The 27,284-nt window shown below is 29.5% G+C and overlaps 1 protein-coding gene across 3 annotated transcripts in view; it reads left to right on the forward strand.

The window, feature by feature from the left end:
- Positions 1-27,284, forward strand: part of didum (dilute class unconventional myosin) — a 111,446-nt gene that overhangs the window by 68,436 nt on the left and 15,726 nt on the right. For all 3 annotated transcript variants that reach the window (XM_076500209.1, XM_076500207.1, XM_076500208.1), the window contains 14 exons: positions 514-738; positions 1,560-1,653; positions 4,236-4,483; positions 11,447-11,572; positions 11,789-11,953; positions 18,111-18,210; positions 19,704-19,893; positions 20,133-20,253; positions 20,558-20,635; positions 21,919-22,012; positions 24,258-24,404; positions 25,579-25,730; positions 26,190-26,279; positions 26,604-26,754. In XM_076500209.1, coding sequence (XP_076356324.1) covers positions 514-738; positions 1,560-1,653; positions 4,236-4,483; positions 11,447-11,572; positions 11,789-11,953; positions 18,111-18,210; positions 19,704-19,893; positions 20,133-20,253; positions 20,558-20,635; positions 21,919-22,012; positions 24,258-24,404; positions 25,579-25,730; positions 26,190-26,279; positions 26,604-26,754 — 1,981 coding nt within the window. The remainder of the gene's footprint in view (positions 1-513; positions 739-1,559; positions 1,654-4,235; positions 4,484-11,446; positions 11,573-11,788; positions 11,954-18,110; positions 18,211-19,703; positions 19,894-20,132; positions 20,254-20,557; positions 20,636-21,918; positions 22,013-24,257; positions 24,405-25,578; positions 25,731-26,189; positions 26,280-26,603; positions 26,755-27,284) is intronic.

The following is a 27,284-nucleotide window of genomic DNA, read 5'->3' on the forward strand; positions in this document are numbered from 1 at the left end:
TAGGCTTTAATGTAAATATTTACAGGCTGATAGTTCTAATTCAACAACAATAAATTGTTTGTTCAAAATTCTTTTTTAGTTCTGCAGCAAACCATGTTGAATTGCATTCATGAAAACTTTTATCTGCTGACTACTTTTCCCTCTGTTCTTCTGTCCATCAAATGAAACTCTTGATATTTATCTAGGAGAATTATTAATGGTTTTTTTGCACCAGTTTTCATTTCTTGTTGTTGTAATAAACACTAATAAATTGCCAGGAAAAATCAAATGAAATGGAAACCAAAAATGCAGTGCCCTTATGGATGAAACAGGGTGTTGTTTTTAAATAATTGAATGCAATTATTTGAAAATATGTTACAAAGAGTAACATTCTCCATGAACGCTGGAACCGTAATGATTAAATTTTATTTAGTTTAAAATTGTGTGGTATTCTGTATACTATGTAGATGCCTAAAACATTTGCAAGTTTAATAGCAGTTTCTTTCCTTTTCACTTATTAGTTTTTTACTTTAGGCTCGAGAAAATAAAACTCTGAAAGTAAAAGGAGAGGACATAAAGGGATTGACATCTCAAGTGGAACAAGCACGTGGTATGGAAAAGGAACTAAAGTCATCCAACAACCGAGTTGCGGAGCTGGAGGAAGAAATCAAAGCTTTGTATTCAGAACTGGAACATACACGTGGAGAGAAACAAGACCTTTTGTCAGAGAAGGAACTGCTACAGAAAGAAAAAGAGGAAGTTAGTATATCTTAGGATCTTTTAAAAAAGCTTTAAAAAGAAAACTTCCTGGATAAGATCTAGTACTTTTACCCTTTTAAAGCTGAATGGGTGAAACTGATCTTGTTTGAATTTTTTGTTTCTTTATATAGTGGAAATGCTACACAAAATTGCATGAAACTGACAATAAAGTGTGTTTACAGGCAAGGCTCCTTGGTGGAACTACCATAAATTTAACAATGAATTTTTTTCTAAGCATTACCAAAGTAGTAAAAGAGACGAGTTCATTTTCTTTGTAATATATAACAATAACTATGAGATTTTAATTTCACTGTAATTTAAATTTTATTGGAATTTGTTTTAAATTAATAAAATAATTAATAAAACTAAAATATAATTTCAGCCAGCTGAAATTTTTATTTTTGAAGAAAAAATGTGTAACCCATCCTTGTAGTTAAAGTTTACCAATGTATGAAACACACCAGCAAATTTTTGGCCTTCATACATATTTGTTTTATATTTCTAAGCCAAGCATTTTAAAAACATTGAATGCTTAAAGTTAATTGTGTTAAATACTCTAAAATCCAATTAACTGTATATTTTGTTTCACAATTTCCAAAAATTTATTAAAGTTACAGAAATAATTAATATGCTGTCTGAAGGTTAGGGTTTAATTAAATCTTTTATATTATTCTTTAATACCGTTTCTACTAAGACTGTTTTAATATATTAATTACATTTAAATATAACACTAAGTACATTATTTTATGAAAAGTTGTTTAGACAGAATTGTTTATTTACATTTGTGACATTTTAATTGTATTATTTTCTTATACTTTCAGACAGTGTTAAAGTTAAACCAAGAAAATATGAAATTAAAAGAAGATGTGGATAGGTTAAATGAAGTAATGAAGGCAAATGAATACGGTGTAGATGGTAAGATTGTTATTATTATAGTTTTATGTATGCAATGCTAGTATACTGTTAGTCAGTGAATAATTTCACTGAGTCAAGAGACAAGTAATTAGTGAAATTATTGAAAGAAAAATTATATAATTGTATAATTTGAATGAAATATTGCACTAGAAGAATACCACTAATGCAGAAGTTATTCAGAAAGAGATAGTTAACCCTTTTGTAATGGGTCCTAGATCAGAGGCCATGTCGTTGTGTTTGTTGACTTGCATTAAAAAATTTATAGAACTACTATTTTATTTATTTATATCAGTATATTTAGTATCAAACTGTTGATTATAATTCAAACTATTATATATGAGTTAATTTCTTAATTTAAAAGAACAAACCTAAACATCAGTTTTTGTGGGTCATGTCGTATGTTGAACGCAGCAATGGTTCAGGTTAGATGTTTTTGATGTCATAATTGAATCTATTATTTCATTTAAATTATGAACTCAGATTACCAATATTGACAAGCTATAACATAAAATAAGAACCTCAAATCATTATTTTGCTGAGATGTGGCTTATGTACTGAATCAAACACGGTGGGCCTTATTCACATCGTTCCATTTTTGGAAATGGTTCCTTATGTACTCTTACTTCAGTATATGATGTGAATAACCAATCGACAGCTTAGAATGTCCCCCTAATTGTTTTCTCAAGCATACTGTTTTTCTTTTAGAGTAATTGGGTAGAAACTGCAGAGCACCAGGAGGTTTGCCAGAAAATTTTAAATGCAAAATTTGAATTATCAGGCCTCAATTGACTTCAAAGCAAAGAAAGACACTGAACAAAATTGAAACAACTTATACCTCTGACCAACAACAACCAAAATTCAATAATAAAAGTATCTAGTGTGTATTTTTTTTTATTAAAGAACTTGTATATCATCAAAGCTATATTTAAATCCAAGTCCATTCAATCATGTTAAAATCTGATCTGAGAAAATATGACATAATGTATACAAATAACAGTAGTGCCATTTTTGTCAGTATGATAATGCAGCCTGTGTGACTAATCACTTTCACAATAAAGAGTATTGTATCCTTGAGGCATCACTCAACTTTCTAGTGGAAAAATATCAGTATCTGCTTCTTAAATACTATGCTCTACAATAATCTTTCCTGTAAAAATATGCATTAGCTCTAAACAACTTTAATATGAAAGTAATTATCCGACTGCTTCAAAAAATACGATATACTAATTGAGAAACAGCACTGACAAAATGAACACAATATAGACAGACTACTCCCCATAATTTTATGAAGGACATTTCCCAGCACGTGTTCCTCCAAAAGAAGCAAGGAAAAAAGTGCAAAGTAGATCTATGCCTGGAGGTTGCTTTTGAATATATCGCACCCAAAAAAACTAGTAAATAGTGATAAGTACGTGAACTCTTATACAATACAGTTATATCGAATAAAAAATGTCTTGTAACTATATGTAAAAACTAATTTTAAAAATCTCACATTTTTTTTGCAGCCTAGCCGATATCCATACAAACATGTTTGCATACTTAAAGGGTTAAACATGGTTTTTGTGGGTTTTTATGGTATCCAAACTTTATAGATAATTATAAATTCTAGTAGGAGTTTCTTTTAGGAACTACCAGAAGACTATATATATAAATTTTTAAGACTGATATAGTCATAAAATTGAAAGTTTTAAAATTAAAGTATAAAATTCTTGTTTTATTTTAAAAGGTTTTAATTAAATATTTATGAAATAATTCATACTGTTACACTTCCAATTTGAAGTGTTGTGATTAAGGTTACTCAATAAACACATTTGTAAAGCAGTTTAAAGTTTTTGTTACATATATTTCTCTAAAATCTCCCAATTGGTTGTGGTTACTAAATGTACTAGTTCTGAATTTGATTTTTTTGTTCCAATAAGAACAAAAAGTATTAAATTGTCCTTCAATGTGAGTTTGATATGTATCATTAATTTGTCATCATACACAACTTTAAATTTTATTTGCGGAACTGTCTAACAAATATTACAATACAGTGTTTCTTCCATCTGCTATATTTACTTGAGTGGCCAAAGGAATTGTGAGATGAAGACCAGCTAAGCCAAAAATAAAAAACAAGCAAAATATTTATTTTGAGTATGTTTAAGGCAGTTTATGTATGTTGTTTATATTATGTATTATTTTTTCTCACTGTGTAAGCTTTTAACAAATTTTGTTTGTCCATAGTTTTAAAACAAAAACCAAAATCAGAATATTTAGTAAATGATAAAAACTGTGTTATTGTAATGTAAACTGTTCCAAAGCTTGCAGTGTTGCTCATGTAGAAAAAAATGTTCTAGTTATTTCAGTTTGAAAATCTGGTGACACTGCACTTTTTTGTTTTTAATTTTCACAATAATTTTAGGTTGTCTGTAGAATTAAAAATTTTTTCTGCAAAAAACAAAATTTCTTTAAAATTTATTTTGTATTGTGATCTGTTTTTGGTGTCTTTAATGTATCTCTTATTAGCTATGTTTATAATTTCATTACTCAGTATTTTCTGTAATTGGTTAACATCTCTGTAAAAATGTCAATGACACTTTCAGACCTCCTGAAGACAAAGTTAGAACATGAGAAACGACTGATCATCAGTGAGTTTGATGCTGAACGGGCTGCTTATCAGAAACTTTTAAATGACTATGCTCGCTTAGAGCAGCGACATGAAAACCTTCAAAATGAGATGCAGCGTGTTAGAGGAGTCACTCTTGCCCATCACAGAACACCATCTGATGTTAGTCTGTTGAGTATCCGTAGCGACACCACAGAGGTTGTGCGAGATGAAAACTTGGATGAGGTTAGACTATTTGCAGTTGTTATGTGTGCTTTAAGAAATATAGCTATCTTTCAGAGTCAATATATTATTTAAGATGAGTGTAAATAAATAAAATGAATACAATTTACTTTAAAAATTTTATTAGTAGTTTGTCAAGTGCAAAAACAATATAAAACATCTATGTTGCAAGGGTTGTTATGGGAGTAAGAATATTGTTGATTTAGAAATTTTACACTAGTTATAAAGACAGGAAGTATATTTTGAGTACTATTAGTTTTCCTTAAAACCATCTCATTTCTTTTACTTTATTGATTGTTATTAACAACTCAAAATCTTGCCTGGGTAACATATTTGAGAAATATTTGTTATTAATGCATCAAACCACTGTATTTCAAAAACCATATCTGTTCCTTTATTCTAAGGGTGAACTATGATTGTTTAAAGAATTACATTTTTCCACAGATTCTCTCCCTCTGTTGAACTTGAAGTTTATATTGAGAATGTGTCTTTGTCCTTATGTAGGAAATTTTTTACTCTTAATACCTTTCAGGCAAGTGGAATAATGCCTGATATTAGTTATTGTTTTTTTAATCACTGAGATTTTTAAAATCTTCCAGCATACTACATCATAAATAATACAGTATTGTAAATGTTTTTTTAATGGTTGTTCATAATATTGACTTGTTCTTTCTCTTTAGCAACAGAAAAGAGTCAGGTTGTACATTTCATGTTGGTGTAATATGTTTGAATGAAATTTGAACTTTTACACACACAATTTGTGATAAACAATGTGACTTGATTTGAACAATAATCTTTGGAACTCTTGGTTTTTATATACAGTTAAAATAAAATACTCATGATTCTAGATTGTGACAAACTTCAATTCCATAATCTTCAGGGTATTTGATTTTTTGAAACTTCACAAGTTTAAAATACTCTTGAATAATATTTTCACAATTTAAATGTTGGAACTTTATAAAATAAATGGTGTAGCATCTTTCAGATGCTGGTTGTTAGGTCATATCCTATTATAATGTATTATGGATCAATTTCTGTTCATGTGTGACCGAACGGATTTTAGGAGACTGAATGACAGTGCTGTAGATTCATGGATGAGCAGGATACATGAATCTAACATTTGTTTCAAGTAGGTATCACCTAAAACATAGGAAATATGTAACATTGGTTTCTTGGAGCTGTTATAAAATTCTTGTGTAACTGTTCTTCCAAGCTTGATACCTGACTAGTAGAAACAGAATTTTAGATTTGCTATTGTATGTTGCATTGACTTGTTTCCCACCTTTTCTATTTATATTAACTTTATATACATCCAAACGGGTTACAACTGCAGCCATGTTCACAAAGAAATTTAATGAGATGTTACTTGTGGGATCAACAAAAAAACAAGTTCTAACAGTTAAGTGCAGTTGAGGTGCTGTCCATACCACTGGTTTTAATCTGAGCCAGTGGTCTAATTTTAGTTATTTTAAAGTACCTTAAGCTTGAACAACAGGTCTTCTGCCATTTTGTTGACTTCCCTTAGTCATGTTACTATCTGGCAAGATAGCAGAATTGTCAAATGTTTTGGAATACAGACTACAAACCTTCCAGTATTGTGTGTGTGATTGGTCCAAAGCTTGTTGTAATTTAATCATTGATGGATGTACAGTCACTGTCTCATGGTTACTCTGAAGCAGTGAATAGAAGCAACATACCATTCTCATTTAATGTATTACTGGTATCAGTGATTTTTTTCTCATGTAAAACTGAAGCAGAACTCGATTTAAATTCAAACAAGACATTGTGTTCATGATAATAACTTGGTAAGTTAACTTTACATACTTTTATGATTGCTTCACACTGGTGACACACTGAAATTTAAGGAGGTGGCTAAAATAAGAATAATTCTGTCTGCTCCATCATAAAATCTTTAAGTCCTAGTAGAACTCTTGAGTTCCAGCCAAATACTTCCATACACATTGTGCTTGTGTGCTCAGCTATTCTGTAAACTCACTGTCTCTGAGTTTCTAAAGTCTGGTTATAGTTTCCAGTAGAAGATCCTCAGGCCCAGTGGTGAGTAGGGTCATGGACAAAATCATGGCCTTTCTGTTAGGCTGCTAATTCTGTATGTTTGCTACAGTGTGCCTGTTATGTAAGGTAAGTTTGAGATCTTTTCCTGGGTTGATAGTAGATGTTGATGGCTTTGATGCTGTTTTATCACTCTTTATTTCATTCTTTTGTGTTTTTGATGTTCTTAGCATTAATATCTACTTCATAGCAAGTTCCTAGAGATAATGTCTTATCACCCATGAAGGTTTTTTTTTTTTTTTTCTGTTACCATAGCAATGTTTTGACTACAACAGACAAGACAAAAGGAATTTAAATGACTCATGAGACATTTGATGCAGGTAGAAATGATGTCTAGCATGCTTAAATATGTACATATGAAATATATATATACATATATGAAATGATAAAGGGTTGAAACTGTGCAATGTCTGTGGAAACTTACACTTTGATGTCAATTAAGATTTCTTTTTTATCATAAAGTCCTGCTATAATTTTCATAACTAGTAAAGTCTGAGTGAGCATTCTTAAATATATGTGCTGTTTGCACTTAAATTTAAATCTGGCATAATATATTACAAGATTTTTGTGATGTTAAATGTTTTCCATGCCTCTTAAACCACTATGATACAGCTTTCCTGGTTTTCATGACTCAGATTATTTACTGTGCTAGAACTTCTAGGGCCATAATGAAGTAATAAACAACATTGGGTTTACACTTATTTCACTTAGCTACTTCCTAAAATTTGTGCAGGAATTTTTCTAGGTTTTGCTGTGCCTCAGTTTTTAAAATTTGTTTCTTTGCTGGCACTGTTGTTTCTAGGAGATGTAAACATAATAGGCACAGTAGGTTTGAGAGCTTAATGGACTACAGCTGCCTGTTGACTGTAAAGGAAGTGACATTTTATTCTATGGATTTTCTTGAAATGACTGTATGTGACTGTGTAGTGTTTTGAAAAGTAAGTGTGACACTGTAGTAAGCTCAAGTCACACAAGTTGACCAGATGATGGTGACTGGTGAGCATTATCAGGAGGACTGTGATGTCATCTTGTTATCTACAGAGTTTGTTGGTGTTGCATGTCTACAGATTGCTAATGTGAAATCATTGTCTCTATTGAATTCAGGTTAGTGTAAATTGATACAGATATTGTATTTGGCTTTTCTTTCTTTACAGTGACTGAGCTTTGTCCAAATTCTATGTTGATTCCAGTTTATGATACATCTTGTTTTGTAGTTATATTCAGCAAAGGTTGATGGCTCTCCACTTTTGCTCTGTCTCTTGCTCTTAAACTTTTGCCTTAGATCAAAGCTTGTTTTTACTTAGTCCCTCTCTGGAATATGTTTCTGGGTTATCTTCAGAACTTACTGAATGTACTTGAAGGCACTCCAGTTAACTGGTAAGGGCATTATTTCATAAAGTATTTATATGCCAAGTTATTATTACTATGCCTGGGTGATTAGAAGTCTTTTATGGTGTGTGAATTAATGCACAGGTTAATATTGGAGTTAAACAGATTGACAGGTTCTCAATGTATTCCTATGTAAGAGCTATTGAGTTATGATCTGTTGCAAGTCATAAGTATATGTCAAAAAGATCAAACAAAGAGAAATGCTACTAAATGATTATATCAGGCCACTGATACTAATAGTTCTTCATTGAATCAACATAACCTTGGCTTCACTTTCTGTGATGTACATAGGAAGCTTGTAAAGTCTGGTTTAAGTTCAAGAAGCTGTCATAAATTTATTGCATCAGTTAAACCTTAAGAAAACAAGGAAGAGTCATTATACATATTCATGAACAGTTGTGTGATGTTTTTAAGGCCTGGAAGATCCACAGAAGTTTTGGTATTGTCTATAAAGAGGGTAATCAATTTTGTATAGACATGGCAAAACTAAGGAGAGCCCACACTGGGAAGATTTTCTTACCCAGTGTCTTTGAGTTGCTTGTGGGGGCTTGAAAGGTTCCATAACAGTCTTATTAGGACTGAAATAACCTCAGAAGGTTCGTACATAGGTTCTTAAAGTAGTTGATTTACATCCATGATTTTTATAAGTTTTTCATTGCCTTTGAAGGTTCATATTAGTAGAGAATGTTGTGCAGGTTATTGTGAATAACCTTTGGATGGCTGTATTTTAATTTCACTTAATTTATCAGCTACTCCACATTATTTTTAGCATAAATAGAGATAATTTGAATCAGTAAAATAGTACTTGACTGAACATGCTGTAAGTGAGAAGCACTAGGTAAGCTCCAGATGTCTAGTTTCAAAGTTAAGTATATGAACTGTGACATCATTCTTGGACTGTGTATAAATTTTAGTTAGAGTAAGAAAGAGATGGTGAATTCTCAGCCACAGCTTAATCATCTTTAAGTGTAATATGATCTTTATAAATATATTATTTACATAGGATCTTTAATGTAAGTTTTCCTTTTTTTGTTAACCATTGCTGACTACATTTTTCATAAAATGTTGATTTAGATTTAAGACCTGGCTTACATACAACTTTAAAATGTTGAATTACTGGTGGTAAATCCATGAAAAAGTATATAATGTTATAGAGTTGATCATGATGTTATAAAAACACAGATCCAAGAAGTCTTGATAAAAATGAAATGGAAACCCTATAATTCAAGTGCTTTTAAAAGGTGGATGATCTTTCAAAAACTTGAGTTACGTGGATTTCTATTTCATGTTATAAGAGTTAGGTATAATGTTTTAAACTTCAAATCAAGGAATATTATTACATTATACTTAAGAGTTAAGTACAGTTACTCTTCTAGACATTAATATTCTGGGGATTCATACAAAGTCACACAAGAATAACTTGAATCTCTATGTTTAAATATTTTTTCTTTAGCTGTCCTTGCATATTTAGTAGTTAAATTTCAATAGTTTCTACCATTTTTCCCTTGATTGACTTTTAGACATAGTAAATACACATTTGTCTTTTGGTTGGTGATGGCTGAAGATGAAGTTTGGAAGATGATTTACTGCTACTCTGGGCAACAACGTGATGGTGGAATTCAGCACGAAACATAGATGGATTCTATGGCATGCTGATCTCTTGACACTATACTTTCTTAGATCACAGTTTTGTATTTTGATTTCATCACTTCAAGCCATTATTATATATAATATTTTACTTCTTAATATTTTAACAGATTGTAATTTTTCAGTCTTATGTAAAAAAAAATATTGTGTATCAGCTGCTTACACATTGTTTGTTATAGAAAACTATTATTCTAACCGTCAGTAGTAAAAGGCATGGTAAAACAGGTATTATTTTATTATGTGGTTTGAATATTTTTTATGAACTTACTTAGTTACAAGTCTTTAAAAAACATTTTGTACACTGTTGGAAAATGATAAATAATTTGACTTGCATTCAGCCAACTATATGATTAGTTATGTGTGGGTAAACTTTCTAAATCATGCATTAGAGATATTGTTTAGTTGATTAGATTTTTATTTTTAGATAAAGCACTAAAATTTAACACTATATAACAGCTAAAAAATCCTAGGTGAAGAAATATTGATGTTTGAGTTAGATACAACAATAGCTATAATATCACCTAAATATTGCTTTTAATTAGTTGAATTATTTAAGTTTTTACACAGTTAAATGGTGAATATATGTTTAGAAAATATTAGTTTTTTACTATAGTATTAGAAAATCAAAGAACAAGAAAATTATATTGTGTTTGATTGCAGTTTGATTAGGTAATTTTAGAGATTTGAAAATAACCATTTAAAATAAGGACTATGATTTAAATCATCAAATAAATATTCTAGATTTGGTTTATTATATAATAAACCAAAAAGGTTTATAAAATGCTGTTACTAAGAAATAAAATAAACAAATCTATATCACAACTTACTTTAATGTAAGAAAAAAAATTTTGGAGCAAAATATTCAAAAGATTTATTCAAGGATGCTATTTCTCATAAATTCATACATCTTTAATATGACACTGCTTTTTAAGAAACAATTGTTCCAAACAGCTACCAAACATTTGAATTTCTTAAGTGGGCAGGAGGAATTTCAGCATAAAGTGACTTTTGGAGGTGTTAAAATTTGGCAGTTTTTGATAAACTGTCAGCAATTCTTTTTTTTGTTACAATACTCTAGTTTGTTTTCCTGTTTGTTTTGGTGGTTGAAATCCCATGTATTTTAAAAGAGTAACATTTGTTTGTATTGTAATTTGAACATTTTCTGGTACGTTAAATGATTCTTGATTGTTTTTTGTTTGTTTGTTTTTGTCTTTTACGTAAGTAAACTTTTTTTTCACAAGATTAGAGAAGTACATTGTAAACACCTTGTTTCTTATCTTTCAGTGTAGATTAATATGACTTTAGATTATTTTTAATAGTGTTAGGGTATTTCCAAATGATTTCAGTTATTTTTCACAATGTTTATGAAGTATAGTTTAAATAAATAAGGAATAGAAATGCTAAAATGAACTTTAAGAAGAAAGCTTAAGTGGTTGGCTTACCAGTTTCTCTGTATCCACTGTTTAGATTAAGTTGAATTAATTAATATGTGAAATTTTGTTTCATTGCCATACCTACTGCTGTTCTCAATTATGTTTCTGAAAATGATCATTTAACTTGTTGGAATTTGTGATAGGTGCCTTATATTTATGATTTGGATTTGTTTTCTGTTTGGCTGTTGTTTGAGTAATAAAATAAGCCCTGCTTAAGAACCATGCATTGACTTACTAACCAAATCACAATTTACTATTGAGTATTATAATATATAGTTACACACTTTTTACCATGGAAAAATTAAATACTACCCATAAATAAATATGAAATTTATAAAAAAGAAAAAAAGTAATTGTTGGAGTTATATATTTTTTTCAGTTTCTTTATTATTTGAAGGTAATAAGAACTATTGTCATTATATCATAGGACACTGGCTATGACTCTGTTCGGTCAAAAGACAGAGATATTTCTCACCTTAAACTGGATATAATAAACTGGGAACAAAGCAGTACCACCAGTAAAGAAACAAGTCCAGGAGAAGATGACAGAAAGGTAAAATGTTACTGATGACCCTCTCTTGGGGTCTCTATAAGTGACTTGAATTTTGTTTTGAAGAAATAAATGTCCCAATGATAAATGCTCTGAAAACAACATTTTAGTATACTGAATAAACACAGAATTTCAAAATATTGTTTGTAATGTTGATTCATTAGTATAAATAAAAAAATTAACTAACTATGAAACAGTGGTATTATTTGTATATTGTAGGAAGACATTGAATGTCACAAAGAAGAGGTAGATGTTTCTCTGTTGCTGAAACTGCAACAGAAGCTACGTGAAGCACAGAGTGAGAAAGCTCGACTCGAGAAGAAGCTGGAAGCTCTGGAGGAAGAGCCATCGAAGGGAGAAAGCCAAGAAAAAAGTTTAATAAGAGTAAGTCAGTTGTTATGAAATAATTATTAAATTTGTTGATACCATGTGTTACATTCGTTTAGAATTATAATTTTAAATTATGACTTCATTAATGTCATTTTAGTTGAGAGTACAAGCTCTTGAAATTTTTAAATACATGTTATCTCTTTCTGGATTGAAGGGTATCATTAATATCCCTTCATATATATATATATATATCAGTGGAAATACTTAACATAAGTGCATGAAACTTGGAAAAAATGTACAAAACATTTAGTTTTGGCTTTAAATAATTCATAGAGTAAGAAATTATAAAAGAGCTATAATTCATAGCTGAAATTTCCAAGATTTTGTTGTGAGATTGTGATTTAAAAAAAAACAACTTTAAAATACTTTATTTTGTCTAAGACTGTTTTTGTTGTTTATCAGAAAGTTCTGTTTTATATATTCAACCAGTTTTAACTTGAATTATATTCATTAATAAATTGATTTTGCCAATCACAGTAGTCACAACTTCTGTCTATAAATGATACAAAATATTGTAGAATCTAAATATTTAACAGTGACTTAAGATGTAATCCTTTCAAATGATATCCAGTCTTGCTAGGTGACAATATGTTTTTCTGACAGGAATCTCAGTCAAGTTCTGTTTAAGTCTATTGAATATAGTTTCTTTTCAGTAACTACTAAATTCTGTTATATAGTTTCAACATGATAAACTCAGTTATAATATTCATTAAGTAAAAGCATGAGTCATTAGGATTCTTTGCTTTTGCTATGTACTTGATAAAACTAAGCTAACCTCATGCAGAGATGCCAACCATTACAATTTGAGCATAATCATTACGATTTTGGTGTATACATTACGACTATACGCTCATACAGACAAATATTACAACTTGTTGCAACTCCCAAATTATTATATATTATATAGGCCAATACAATAAAGTGATAAATTGTTCCCTAGGGCTTGAAAGGGGTGAAAAGAAAATTTCTAGTGAGATACAAATAAATTTTGATAATAAATAAAAGACATAGTCCAAATGGCTACTTGCAATAATCATGTTTGTCCTTGAAATAATAAAAAATATTTGTATCTCCGACGTCTACCAATATTTTAAGTGCATTGCTTCTCCTACTGGGTATGTGGGGGAATCCATAGTTACGTTATCAGTGTTTGTCAGCCAATCAGTGCTTACGTAGATGGGTATTTCTCGTTTTCTAAGCGGCATGGAAACACCAATGCGATCATTTACAAGATGGAAAAAAAGAGGTCTCGTTCACCAGATTGTCTTGTTTCTGGCAAATCTAAAAGGACTAAAACTGAATCAAAAATTTAAGAAACAATATAGTGCAAAATATCCAGTCATTGCATCAAAAGTCAGTGACAGTCATGCATTTTGTACAGTTTGTCACATCAAATTTTCTGTGGTGGGATACATGATTGTTCCAGACATACTAAATCGGCATCTCACCAACAAATGGCTGAGGCGAAGACAAAAACGATGCAGATAACGACATTTAGGAGTAAGAATTCAGAATATGAACACAGTCATAAATGAGCAATCTATAATAGTTATAATAATAATACAGGGTGTTTGGAGAGTCACTGTGCAGTTTTGAAAGCAGCAATAACAGCATTCATTCAGTCTATTTCAAGCCAGCAACTGATAGCAGTGTTTAGAAACAAAATAAGAAGGATTCAAGCCTGTATTGATGCCAACAGGGGTCACTTTCAACATTGTTTGTAATTGTCATTCATATTTACCTCCTGTATTCTATATTGAAACATGTCTGTTAATAAATATATAAGTGCACAGTAACTTTCCGAACACCCTTTATAATAATAAACAGCTTAGAGACATTGGTCAGGCCTAGTAGCTGCAAATGATAAAGGGCTCTGTCTACAATCATTACGCTCGGCCATTTGAAATAGTTGGCATCTCTGCTGATGCCATAGAAGAAAATGTTTGTAGCCTTAAAACAGGTATAATTTCGTGCAATGTCATTTTTGGAAAGGATAAAACCATCTAAAGAAACTGTGAAAAAACTCCTAACTGTGTGGTTTGTTTTTGAGTCTTAACCATTACATTATGAATTCTTACAATGTAACTCTCATGAAAGCTCTGTGAAAATGAAACTAGTTGATGAGATAGTTTTAAGTTTGTCTTGCACAATCCTAAGATTATGTCATTTTGGATAAGACGTTTAATTTTGCTTTTTTCACTATTTATAATAAAACATTTGTTATTTAATGTAATTATTTACACACAAGACTCGGATTAGTTTACAGAAAATGTGGTTTTTATTTTGAATATAAAAATACTGTATCTCAGTTTTCAACTATCATTTGCGTAATCTTGAGAACTTCCTAAATGAATATCAAATGTTTTTAAGGTTAACATTTATTTTTTATTTTCCATTTTCTCTACTATATAATTCACTGTCTTATCATGAACATATTGTTCAGTCAAATGTTTAAACTAAATGGAAATGCATTCATATCTGTCAGTTTTTTGTAGAAATCCACTTGATTAGATGTATTTTTCTTAATTCTTGATGCTGGTATGCCAACCTCTTCCTGCCAGTGTGACCTCTTGGGCAACTGATTTCATTAATGCTTGTACACACCAATGATGCAATCTTGCTTAGAGTTTTCCAGAAGTAAAACTACCTCATGTTGAATGTAAACAATCATAAAATTTTTAATTATACACTTATAAACATAAATAATACTTAACTAATTAAAATATAAATGTAAAACCTAAATGCAGTTTAACTATTTAGCAAACAAATACATATAACGTGAGAAACATGGACTAAGCTTTATTTCTATCTCATGCTACAAATCCACACACTGATCGAGGTTTCTTCAAGCTATAACTAATAGTGTGAAACCTCTTTTTATTGGTTGTAAGCATGTCATTCAACTTCAAATTGTCACTTAGCAACAAAGCTTTGACTTTGGAAGTGGGCTTAACTAACCTTAAGCTTAGAAATATTAAAATGTAAAACCCCATCATAAAAATTCTTGGAAATTTTCCAGACACAAAAGAAAGAAAAGCAAAACATTAATTTGACATTCTATGTCAACAGTCTTTATTATATTCTCATGGTATTGTGTATAATAGCTCAAACATTCAACTTATAACCACAAGTGGATCACATGACAGCAGAATCTGCAGTTTTAAAATGTTTCTTTTTAAAATAAAGGAATGAATCTTAGATATCATAAGACTTAGTTATAACATACTTGATAATAGTAATTTCATTGAAATACATTCATATTAAAGTGGTTTAATTAAATTTTTAATACAAGTCAGTAACATACAGAAAGCATTTAAAAATTGTCATCATTATAGGGTTAAACTGTTAATTACAATATAAATTTGAAGCTTGTAGTGTTGGATTTTATTTTGTACTATCAGATAATTAAATCATTCATGTTTTATTGATTTATATTTAATTAAACAGGTATAAACAATAATATGTTCAGAAGCATTGTTTTGAAAGTTATAAATTAATACTGAATTTAATAGTGTTAACATGCACCAATTTTATTATTTTCTCTTCAGTTTGTCACTCAGTACTGAAATTTATATTACCTCAAAATTAATACAGTTATTCAAAGTTCCTATGACAATATATGGCCATAATTTTTTATTATTTTCTATTGTATATATGAAAAGAAAAAATATTCATTAATTTTTAGAAAAATATTTGGCTTCTCTAATACATTTTCAGAATAATACTTCAGTTTTCAAATTCACAGATTAATATTAATTTAGATTGCAGAATTATTTTGTTTTAATTAGTGTATTTTTTGGTGTATAAGACACATTTTTTGTATTCTGAAAAAGCTGGGAACACACTGAGGCTTATGTGACAAAAAAGTCATTGTTTTAGGAAATATAAAAAAAATATCAAGTGGAACATCATGTCAAAGCAAAAAAGACATTTCTACAATATAAAATTTAAGCTAGATGTCATAAAGTATCCAAAGGAACATGGTAATAAGGCAGCTGAAAGAGTTTGAGTCACCACCAACTGAAAAAATGATTCATCAATGATGTAAGCAAGCTCAGGGCAGTACAGTAAATAGAACTTGGTAAGAAAGAGAAATGGTCAAAACTTAACTGTACTCTTGGGTAACAGAAGAGAGAAGACAAGGTATTGTACTTTATACAACAATGATAATTTTTGAAGGAAAACATAGCTCAAGAAAAAATTATGATGACTTTACTGGTCATACATTTTGTTGTTACAGATTCATGAAACATAACCTAGTGATAAGAACAAGAACCAAAATAGCACAGAGGATGCTAATAAAGTTTTAGAATTTTATACATATAAAATCAACACAATCAAAGTTATAGCTGTCTCAACTTGCTAATATGGATGAGGTACCATTAGCTTTTGATGTTCCAAGTAATAAAACTGGTGACAAGAAGGGCACCAAGATTAAAACAAAAACAAGTGGTCATGAGAAAACTCATTACACAGTAGTGTTGTCATGCTGTGCTGATAGCTCAAAACTTCCACCAATGCTGGTATTTAAAGGATAGATCTTACCAAAAGAAAAGTTGCCAAGTAGTATTCTTGTTCTTGTCCATCCCAAGGGATGGATGGATGAAGTTTTGGCTGTATTACTGAAAGCCCCATCCTTGCTTGTATGGAATTCTTTTAGAACACATAAGACTGATGTAGTTAAGAAAACAATTGCCCAAATGAAGAACCAGCTATCTGTTATACCTGGTGGGCCTAACAAGCCAATTACAACCACTAGTTGTATCTGTCAATAAGTCCTTCAAGTGCTTTATGCATGCAGAGTGGAACAAATGGATGTAGATGGTCAACTACAAAGGGACTCTTATTGGAAGAAAGAAGAGACCAAGCATTTCAATTGTGTGTGAGTGGGTGAAAAGCTCATGAGACAGAGTTAAAACCTAAATTATAATAAAGAAATTTAAGAAATGTGGCATTAGCAGTTCCCTTGATGCTGGTGAAGATGATATTCTGTTTGAGGAAAGTGGTGACTCAGGTGAGAGTTGAACCTTCGGAACTTGATTTCAGTGACAGTTAATGTAGTGATGCACAAGATTTTGAAGGTTTTTATAATGAATGAGTATTTTTGCATTGAATATGTAGAACAACCTTGTTTTATTTCATTTTTAATCCTGCTTTTAAAGACTTTGAAGGGGTTTGTGGCAAGTAAGCAGTTTTTTGTTTCCTTAATGTTGAAAAGTACCAAACCTTTTTTCTTCCCCAGTTTCTGGAAACTGTGATAAAGATATTAAAAATGTGATGTGAGTAGTTGTCTTAATGGCACTGAAGATGATATTATTTGAGGACAAATAAGAGTGAACTTTCAGAACTTCTTTATAGTGATGCAAAAGATTTTGAAAGTTTTCATAATGAAACGACAATGTTTTGATGTAAATGTATGAAACAACCATATTTTATTTTATTATGGACACTACTTTTGAAGTATTCTTAATAAATAAAAATAGAAGATTACACTGATGTTGAACGAATAAATAAATAACTGTGAAAAATATTTTTCCCTGAAGATAGACTCAAAAATAGGGCTACCTACTATGTTAACAAATGTTATAAAAGTGTGGGGAAAAAATCTGTACAAGTATCACTGCCAGTTGTATCAGAAACATTTTAACCAGTGTTTCTCTGTAAGAAAAATAAATAAATCATTTAAACTCTTATATGATATTAAAACAAACGTTGTTAGCTTTCTTAGTGTTCAGTGTTCTAACAATCTACCTATTAAGCAATAAAATCCTGTTTATAGTATTTGTTAATATATGTTAATATCATACATCTCAAACTATATTTTATGAAGATAACAAAGGGCTGAGTTTAAAAAAATTACAGGATAAACTTATTAGTATTTTATCCAACAGCTGAGTAAATCTCAGATGGCTGTGATATTATATTTTAATATTATTTAGAATGCTTTTACTTAAGAATCTTGTTTGAACTACTTAAAACTAAATTTGTTTTAATATCTGAACGAGAATTCTCTTTAGAAATGAGAAAGTTGTGAGTTGTTGTGTGAAGGAATATGCTTTAAAGAAACTAACATGCAGTGACATTTCAGACTGAAACATTTTCATGTGACTGTGAGGGTCTCTCTTAATGACTTTTTGGTGTTGAATTTCAGTTGCAAGAATTAGAAATGGAGAATGTAAAACTGAAGGATAACTTGAACAAACTGAGAAAAGCTGCATCTTCTCCAGACAGTGGTGGAGCAGAATTGATGGGTAATGATTTTACAGTTTTATATTTATTACATTATTTTCAATGTAGTATAAGAATGTTTACAGGTGAGAACCTGTAAAGTTCTTTGATTTTCATTGAACATTGTTTTCATTACCTAACTGTTGTAATGTTGTTTCAGTACTAATTTATGTACAAGGATACTAGTGTTTGACATCCATAAATTACATTTGACAATAATCTTAATGAAAATTATTTTGTGATATGTAGTAATATAAGAATGGACATAAAGTATTTCAAAGATTTATGAAAGGTGATTTTCAGTACTTTCAAGAATCTAAGAAATCTGAAATATGGATCAAAGATGATATTCTAAACAATTTGGTTATTCTTAGAAACATGAAGTGAAATGCCAGTGTCTTAAAACTTAAAGAAACATCCATGTTTCTAATCTTAATTTTATTATCTATTTCTGTTCTTTTGAAAGTGCATGTAAATATTAAAAATAATGTGCATAATAATTTTATACAAACCATTCAATACTGAAAATAACTGTGTTATTGCATAATTACCTTATTGTAAAAGGAATAAAAATATTAATATTAGTCTGCATTGGCTATAACCACAAATTAAAACATTTAGTTTACCTCATATTGACAGCTCATTTGTATTTTATTTAATATTATGAATTACTTAGCATACAAAAGTATGAATTTGAAAATCTGGTATCAAGCACAGTGGAACAAAACTTGTATTATGTCAATAATGTACATAGAAATTATTCTGTGACTAAGAAAATGTTCTATGCACACTTACTTTAACATTATTTTATGAAATTATAAGAGTATGTTTTACTTTAGAAGAAATGCACATCACTTCCAGTTGTGTGTTGTTGTTTTTTTAGAAACTTTGAATTATAATTTAATACCAAATTAATTTTTATATCTGGAAGTAGGTACCTCATTTTAAACTTTACCTGTGTAGTATTTATAAGTAACTTCACCTGTTCATCCCATATTTACTGAAATGGTTTTAGTGAGAAGATTAAAACTTTTCATATCCTTCTAAACAGAAGAGTAAAAAATTACCTTGTTTCATTACAAGTCTAGTTATTTTACTAATTTAATAATGGACATAAATTTGTTTGTATTACAATTGTTCTGTGTAAAATTATAACAGTGAAATACTAAAGAAAAATAGTTATGTAAAAATTATAATATTTAGATTATTGAGTCATACAATAATGTTAACCACACTTATCATAGAGGATACAAATGTAAGTAAAATGTATCATAACTTGAAACCAGAAATGAATTGAAAAACTAAATATCAGATCATTTAAATCTTGTTTATAAATTTCAAGTGAAAATATTACAAGATGCAATGCCATATATTTGTTATTTACTTGTATGATATAATACATTTCCTCTTTATTTGACCTTGCTCTTCTAATAAAGTTTTGTTTGCTAGAGGTATGCCTGATGTGTGTAGATTAAATTAGTGGCACATTATGACCATGGAAATTTATGTTCTACAGACCAAATGCAAGCACTTCAAGATGAACTTGAGCGACGTAGGGAAGAATGCATTCAGTTGCGATCAATTTTGGCAAACCAGAGAGAGGATCTGAAATCATCTGCATATGATTCTTACAGCAGTGATGTGGACATAATTAATGAGGATGGAGAGCTGTTAATGGCTTTTGAAACTCAGAAGAAACTAATAAGGTTTTAAATTTACTATAGCTGTGTTTTTATTATTTTTCAATGGAAGTTTAGACATGATTTATATATTAGTTTCTGAGAATAATACTTAGGTTTAATACCTATTTTAGCTCTGGCTTTGGTATAGAGCACTGATATGCAGTTATTCAATAATAGTAAAGACTATTTTCTGTCAGTCCATAGCTTGTGATATTATTTACATTGTTGTTTGAAGTACAAATGTATGTGTTTTTGTTTTTCAGACAACTTGAGGCAGAACTTCAGGCAGAAAAACTGAAGACTAAAAGTGTTGAGCAAGAACTACGTCATGAAATTCAAGTTCTACAAGAAGACAATGATCGTCAACAAAAACCTTTAAGTCAGGTAACTAATTTGAGTTAAAATATTTTTCTAGCTTAACACTCACATAAGAAAGTTTTATGTGTAGAAATTAGATATATTAAGGAATAATTTAGAAATATTTTGTATGTTATTTACTTCAACTATATATGCTTAAAGAAAATATTTTGCCTTTTTTACCGTGTAACGAAAACAATGAAAATTACTATAAATTTTGTAGTTTCAATTGTATATTAGCTGTAAGTCATCCAAGTTATGTCGAGTGCATAAATCTTATTATGGCTGTCTGGTGTTAATGAATAATGAATATAATTTTCCATGTGATCAGAATTTGAAGAAAACACCTCAGGCCCAGACAGAAGCTATCCTTCAGCATGAAATCAACAGGTTAACAGGAGAAAATGTGGTATGTACTGGCATAATTTTTATTCCCTAATGAACCACTTTTACCTTAATACCAGTGAGTTAGGTAATTATTTTTTGAAATGTGACATTAAGAATGTATAATTTTGTTTCCATGTCAATTACCATCATATATCAAACATTTGTTTTTGGTCATTTCTTTTTGAACTTTGTCCTTTCCAACACCTTATTGCAGATTTTCTTTGATTTGGTTTTAATATATAGTTTGTATAGGCATAATAAGTTGGGCTTGGTATAGGGCCAAGAGTGGAATAATGACTCTATGTGCTGGGCTGTGAATTTTAATGTCCAAGGTTTGAATTGCAATATTCTGCAAAATGTGCTTCAGACTTTTATCTGTGGAATGTTATAAAAGTAACAATCATTCCTGCTATTCATTTGAGATTATCTGTAGTAATTGAAAGCATTGCTTACTGGTTACCTTCCTTCTTATTAGCAGTTCAAAATTAAGAATGTCTCTGCATGAATCTTTGAGGTGTTTGGTTTGGTGAAGCTGTCTAGCCAGTGTCTGTTATACAAGGTATTCTGTCTGAAAAATTCAAATCTTCCTTGTGTATGAAATACATTACAGAGTAAATTTTCTATTTTCTTATTTCTTTAACATGTTAATACTCATTGTTTTTCTTATTATTGTATTAAATGTGTATGTTATCAAAAACAAAAAAGTCACATTTTGAAATCATGATTTATATATTTTTATATAATCTTGAAAATATTTGCAAAGTATGTGCAATGTTAGTTTGAATAAATATATATCTGTTATAGACCTATTGCAGAAAACATGCAGGTAATCACTTGCATACACAAGTTATTAAACAATGGGAACAATGTAACCTGTAATTATTAATTTTTATTACTGAGAATTCTGAATGATTGATTTTAGAATTTTGAGGACTAGAATATAGAGCAAAAAGGAAATTTTTTCTCACTTCCATTTTGCCATTTTATGTTTTTGCAGTGTTTTCATCATTTTGTTTTTCTTTTTTTGGCTTGTTAATGTTGTTCAATAAGATGTGTAGAGTTACAAAAATATGTATTTTTATCATTTTCACTTTTTATTGTTAGAGTATTTGACTAAAGTTATAGTAATTGGGCTCATATTTTAACATACATGGTTGAATAATATTTTTAATATAAATATTGCAATCAAGAGACATTAAATAAAACCTATTTTTTACTAACATTGTGAACTTAATATATTTTATGTTTCAATTTTTGTAATACATAATTAAACATTTTTTTATGTTTAATATTTTCAATTTTTAGGACCTTCGTGAGAAAAATGATAATTTGTCAGAACAAATCAAGAAATTGAAACGGCAAATCAAGATATATGCTAAGAGACTAAAAGATGGAGGAGGTATGATATATTATAGTTTTGATGGACTAGCTTGGAAAACAGTTTCATTTCTTATTTAATCTGATGAAAAATAATTCTAAATAAGATAATATGTGTATTACAAAAATAAACAATATTTTGTTGTTTTTTTAATGATCATTTGACTGACTACTTAACTAGTGGAGTTTGGCTGGAAAATATAAACTTAATTACTGAACTTTGAATAGTTGTGGGAAAATAATTTAACTTTTATGAAAAGTGTACCAAAATAATTTTTATTTTAAATTCTAAATGTCTTTGTAATCTTTGTATAAAGATAATTTGATTGTATGCCAAAATGTGTACATGTGATTAAGCTTGTAAACATAACTCTCAACATGTTAAAAATTAAGAACACATAATTTATAAGATGTGCCTTTTTTATATGTATCTGGCTTTCTATTATTTTGCATTTCACTTAATTTTTATGAAATGGGTTAATTCTTGTAACCTTTTAATTACAAAATGTTAAATATATTTGTAGTATATGAAAATAGTTCTTTTGTGCACTTTTGTAAAGATAAGTAGTTTTCTTAAGACACTCACCAATATAACTTTGTTATTTAGAATTATTGGAAGGTTTAAATAGTCTGAATAATATGTTGAAATACAAAAAAAGGTATCTAATTATTTACAACAAATTTTACTGGTAATATTAATTAATTAAAATATAATTGTAAACTACAATACTACTGTCTTTATATGGTACCTTTATGATGGTTCAGATAGCCTCTCATGAAATCTGACTGAATGTGATCTATTATGTATAATTCATATCTATTATAGAACGTGGAGCTTTTCTTGGCTACATTAGATATAAATGACAAGGTGCTTTTATTATTACATTTTACTTGCCTCATATTAAATTACCATGACAATTATTTGTTTTAAGCTACAGTTATTAGTTTAATTAATTAATTTAGATATTTAACATTTGTATAACTTAGTTTTGTTGAAAACTTTATTGATAAATGGTTTTGATAATACTTTTTTTTAACATTTTAACAAGAAACCAAGTAATAAAAACTTGTAATCTTAACATTTTATTTGGATTTGCTAGATTGGGTTGGAAATTTGATAAATACTTGTATAATTTGAAACAATATATTTAATGTTATTGTTTTTTTATTATTATTATTGAAATACTCTTATTTTTGTAATATACTTTTGATATGTGTCATTTTTATTATCATTAGCATCAGCATGAAATGTCTGTGCTTCATTGTCTGGGGTTCAAAGTTCCCAGTGTACCATTCAATCTCCTCTGTTATCCCAAGTTATGTCTGTAATCACCCCAAAGGAAAAGTGAGTCCACATATTCCAAAAATATCCTGTTAGGACATCCATCCATTGCATCTTAGCATATGTTAGTTTGGTTCTGCTAACCTGTGAGTCAGGATATAAACGCAGTTTCAAATATGATCATGAAAGCACCAGAAACACAAAGTCTGATGCTAGATTCAGGTTTAGCAACCCTAAAAACCTACTCTTAAACCTTGAATATCCTTATGGAGGTATTTTAGTTCTTCTTAGGAGTGGCTATTCTGTACAGTTAATGACTCACCCCAAGTCCTTCTGTTGAGTTTGGTTCTGCTAACTCCAGAACTGCGAGAATAGCTTGTTAGAAATACATAGATATGTAGAAGGCTATAAGCTAGGATGCTTCTTAATGAAAATAAATCTTTTATTTTCTACAGAGCTAACATTAAAGGCACCGAGTTATAGACAGTTCCTGAAATTCTTTAAAGTATAGAAAAGTAATTGTGTACTTTCCTCATTTCTCAAGTGCTTTACATTAACTGTCTTTTACTGTTTAGTATTAGAATAAAATAATAACCTCGTCTATAATTTTATTTTAGTGCCGCCTTTGTTTCGCTCCTCCCCTTTCTCACCCATCAATTTTATAATGCCCCACTGCACTTCATCACTTTAAATGAGTAAAAGTTAAATACAGGCAAATTTCCAAGCACAGTTAAATAATCTTTCATGTGAGGGGACAAAGAGGAACCACAACATTCCTGACCATTCCTACTGGGGAGAGAATTCTTCAGACCTCTCTCTCTCTAAACTAAACCCCTGTCAAGTTTGTTTGCATTTTAATTTAATTTTGTTTTACTTCATTGATCCAGAACAACCAAATGAGTTGATTTACTGATTGTGTCATGTTCCACATAGGTTAGGGAAAATTCAGTGATGTGCATTAATTGTTTTGCCATTTGTTCTGTAGGTTCAGAACAGCCCAGTGACATGGGAGATACATCAAGAGAGCATCATGAAAATATGCCTATGGTCAAACACAAAGAAACAGAGTATCTTGGAATGATTGAGTACAAAAAAGAAGATGAGCCTTCAATTATTAAAGGATTAATCTATGGTATATGATTTGGAAATAAAATTGAACTTCAATGGAAAAATTGGACATTAATATAAATGATTACCACAATTAACAAAATAAGGAATATTTTGTGAAATAAGTGTCTATAAAACAGAATTAAAAACATGATTATTTTAAAGTTGCAATATATTAATATATACAATAGAAAAAGTAACAAGTTTTAGACAAGATTTTCACATACAGATCATGATTGAATAAGCTCTTTGGTAATTTTATTACCAACTGTAGGCAAAATGTTCAACCTAGTGTGAAATAGTCTTCTTGACTCTGTGATATTAGCATCATTTTTTGGATTATTTTATAGTTTTTATGAAGATGTATTGTTTCTGGTGATATAAAAATTTTTAGTTTTAACAAAGAGAGGTACCTATAAGGATACGAGGGATATTTTTAGTTCTTGTAAAGATGAATTTTATCCTTTTTTGTATAAAGCAGAATGTCTCAACAGTATGAGGATATTTTCATTTCTTCTGAAGGTAGATTTTTCAATGTTTTGTGGAATGTTTAAGTGGTTTTAATAGTCTGTTTAAAAGTTTTATAAATGGTCTGTGATATACATGTCCAGAAAATTTAAAGTTTGTGTTTTTTCATCCTATAAAAGAATTGATAAAATACATAACATATCAAATGAAATGTCTACGTTCTTGATGACAAGAAACCCACTTGAAATAACAATGTATCTCAGGATGGCTGGTATGGGTATTAATACTTTTACTAATAAAGCAGAGAACATCATTTTGGCCTAGGAAGGTTGAAATATTGCTCCCTGCTTTATTAGTAAAAGTGTTAATAACCCATACCAGCTGTTCTGAGATACAAATGTCTACATTACAAAGTTCTTAAGTTTTTTTTAATTTCACACGTGTACTGCAAGACATTCTCTCAGATCTCATGTGTGTGAAAATGTATTTTAGCTCTGAAAAGTAGAATGAAGAATGAAACCAAATCTGAATATAGATTTAAATTGATACCTAAGAGAACATTTCCAGACCTTGAAAATTTGAATTTGTTTGTTTGTATCCTTCATAGGGTTTCCAAGGGCTATAAAATTTTTAATAGCAAAAACTATTGTAGTTAGAGGTAAGAGCAATATTTGCCAAACATGCACATTAGGTATGCTCATCTATACAAGTTTAATTTTGTTTTTTTGTAGAATTAAGACCAAAAATAGCAGTTACCCTTTTGCCAGGCCTCCCAGCATATATTTTGTTCATGTGTATTCGTTACACAGATTATATTAATGATGACGATAAGGTCCGTAGTCTTCTAAACAACACAATTTATGGAGTTAAACGGGTAATTAAGGTAAGTCTTGTTTCTGATATAATACCTATTCATCTAACAGTACAAGCTGGGAGAATTGTTTATTCATCCTAAATACAGATGTGTATGCATCATGTTTCATAGGCCATTCATTTAAACTGGCAGTACAACAATATTAAGTTATAATATAGTTCAGACCATTTTATACATAAATTTTAAGATTTTTCAGTAAAAGACAAAATCTTTAATTTTTTTTGTTTGTTTAACTTTCTTAATATCATTAATTTTTATTCACTATTTTCATGCACTTTGAAGATGACATTGGAAAATTTAAACTGAAATTAATATCAGGAATAAATAACATTTTTTAACATTTTAGTATTATAAATACTCTTTTGTTAAAGGCAAACAAACATGAATATTTCTTGGAAACTGATAATTATTATCATATTGAAATCTTACAGAAAAACAGAATTTGTTTCATACGTTTTTTTCTTTCAGAAACGTCATGAAGATCTTGAATACACAACACTGTGGTTAGCTAACACTTGTCGTCTTCTTCACAACTTTAAACAATACAGTGGAGACAAGGTATAATACTATTTGAGTTATCATTAGTTTATGTTATTTTGACATTTATAAATATTTGTTCATAGAATAAAAATAGGATTAACATCAAATAAAAACTAACAGACTTATTTCTTGACTTTGACTCATATTTATCAGTCATTTTATTCATCTCTATTTGACATAAAGATGACAATTGAGTAATTTTTTACTTTCAGACACTTGCTCAAAACAATATCCTGCAAACATTCTGATAATATAAAGCTTGAAAATTTAAAATTATTTATTTTTTTGGAGGAGGTTATTCATCAAATCGGATTATTTTACAATAGCTGTTTTAATCTGTAGGCATTTCAGGCAGAAAATACTTCTAAGCAGAATGAGCAATGTCTACGAAACTTTGATCTGTCAGAATACAGACAAGTCCTTAGTGATGTGGCTGTCTGGATATATCAAGCTGTCATTAAAATCATGGAAGAAAGAGTGCAGCCTCTTATTGGTAATGTGTACCTTTTGCTCATTTAATAATTCTTTTAGTAGCTTGGTCAGAGATGAAAAGTTGAGTAGAGTTTTATATGTTTGAACTAGTGGTTCAGTTATTTGGTGTTATACAAACAAACACTACAAATGTTCTACCCAGAAAAAGAAAGACTAATTACTTTAATTTTATGTATGGAACTATTGATTCTGTTATCTAGTGTTACACAAACAAACACTACAAATGTTCTACCCAGAAAAAGAAAGACTAATTAATTTAATTTTATGTATGGAACTATTGGTTCTGTTGTTTAGTGTTACACAAAAAAAACACAACAAATGTTCTACCCAGAAAAAGAAAGACTAATTAATTTAATTTTATGTATGGAACTATTGATTCTGTTATCTAGTGTTACACAAACAAACACTACAAATGTTCTACCCAGAAAAGAAAGACTAATTAATTTAATTTTATGTATGGAACTATTGGTTCTGTTGTTTAGTGTTACACAAACAAACACTACAAATGTTCTACCCAGAAAAAGAAAGACT

The sequence above is a fragment of the Tachypleus tridentatus genome, chromosome 4 (genome assembly GCF_004210375.1).
Source record: "Tachypleus tridentatus isolate NWPU-2018 chromosome 4, ASM421037v1, whole genome shotgun sequence".
Taxonomy (NCBI): domain Eukaryota; kingdom Metazoa; phylum Arthropoda; class Merostomata; order Xiphosura; family Limulidae; genus Tachypleus; species Tachypleus tridentatus.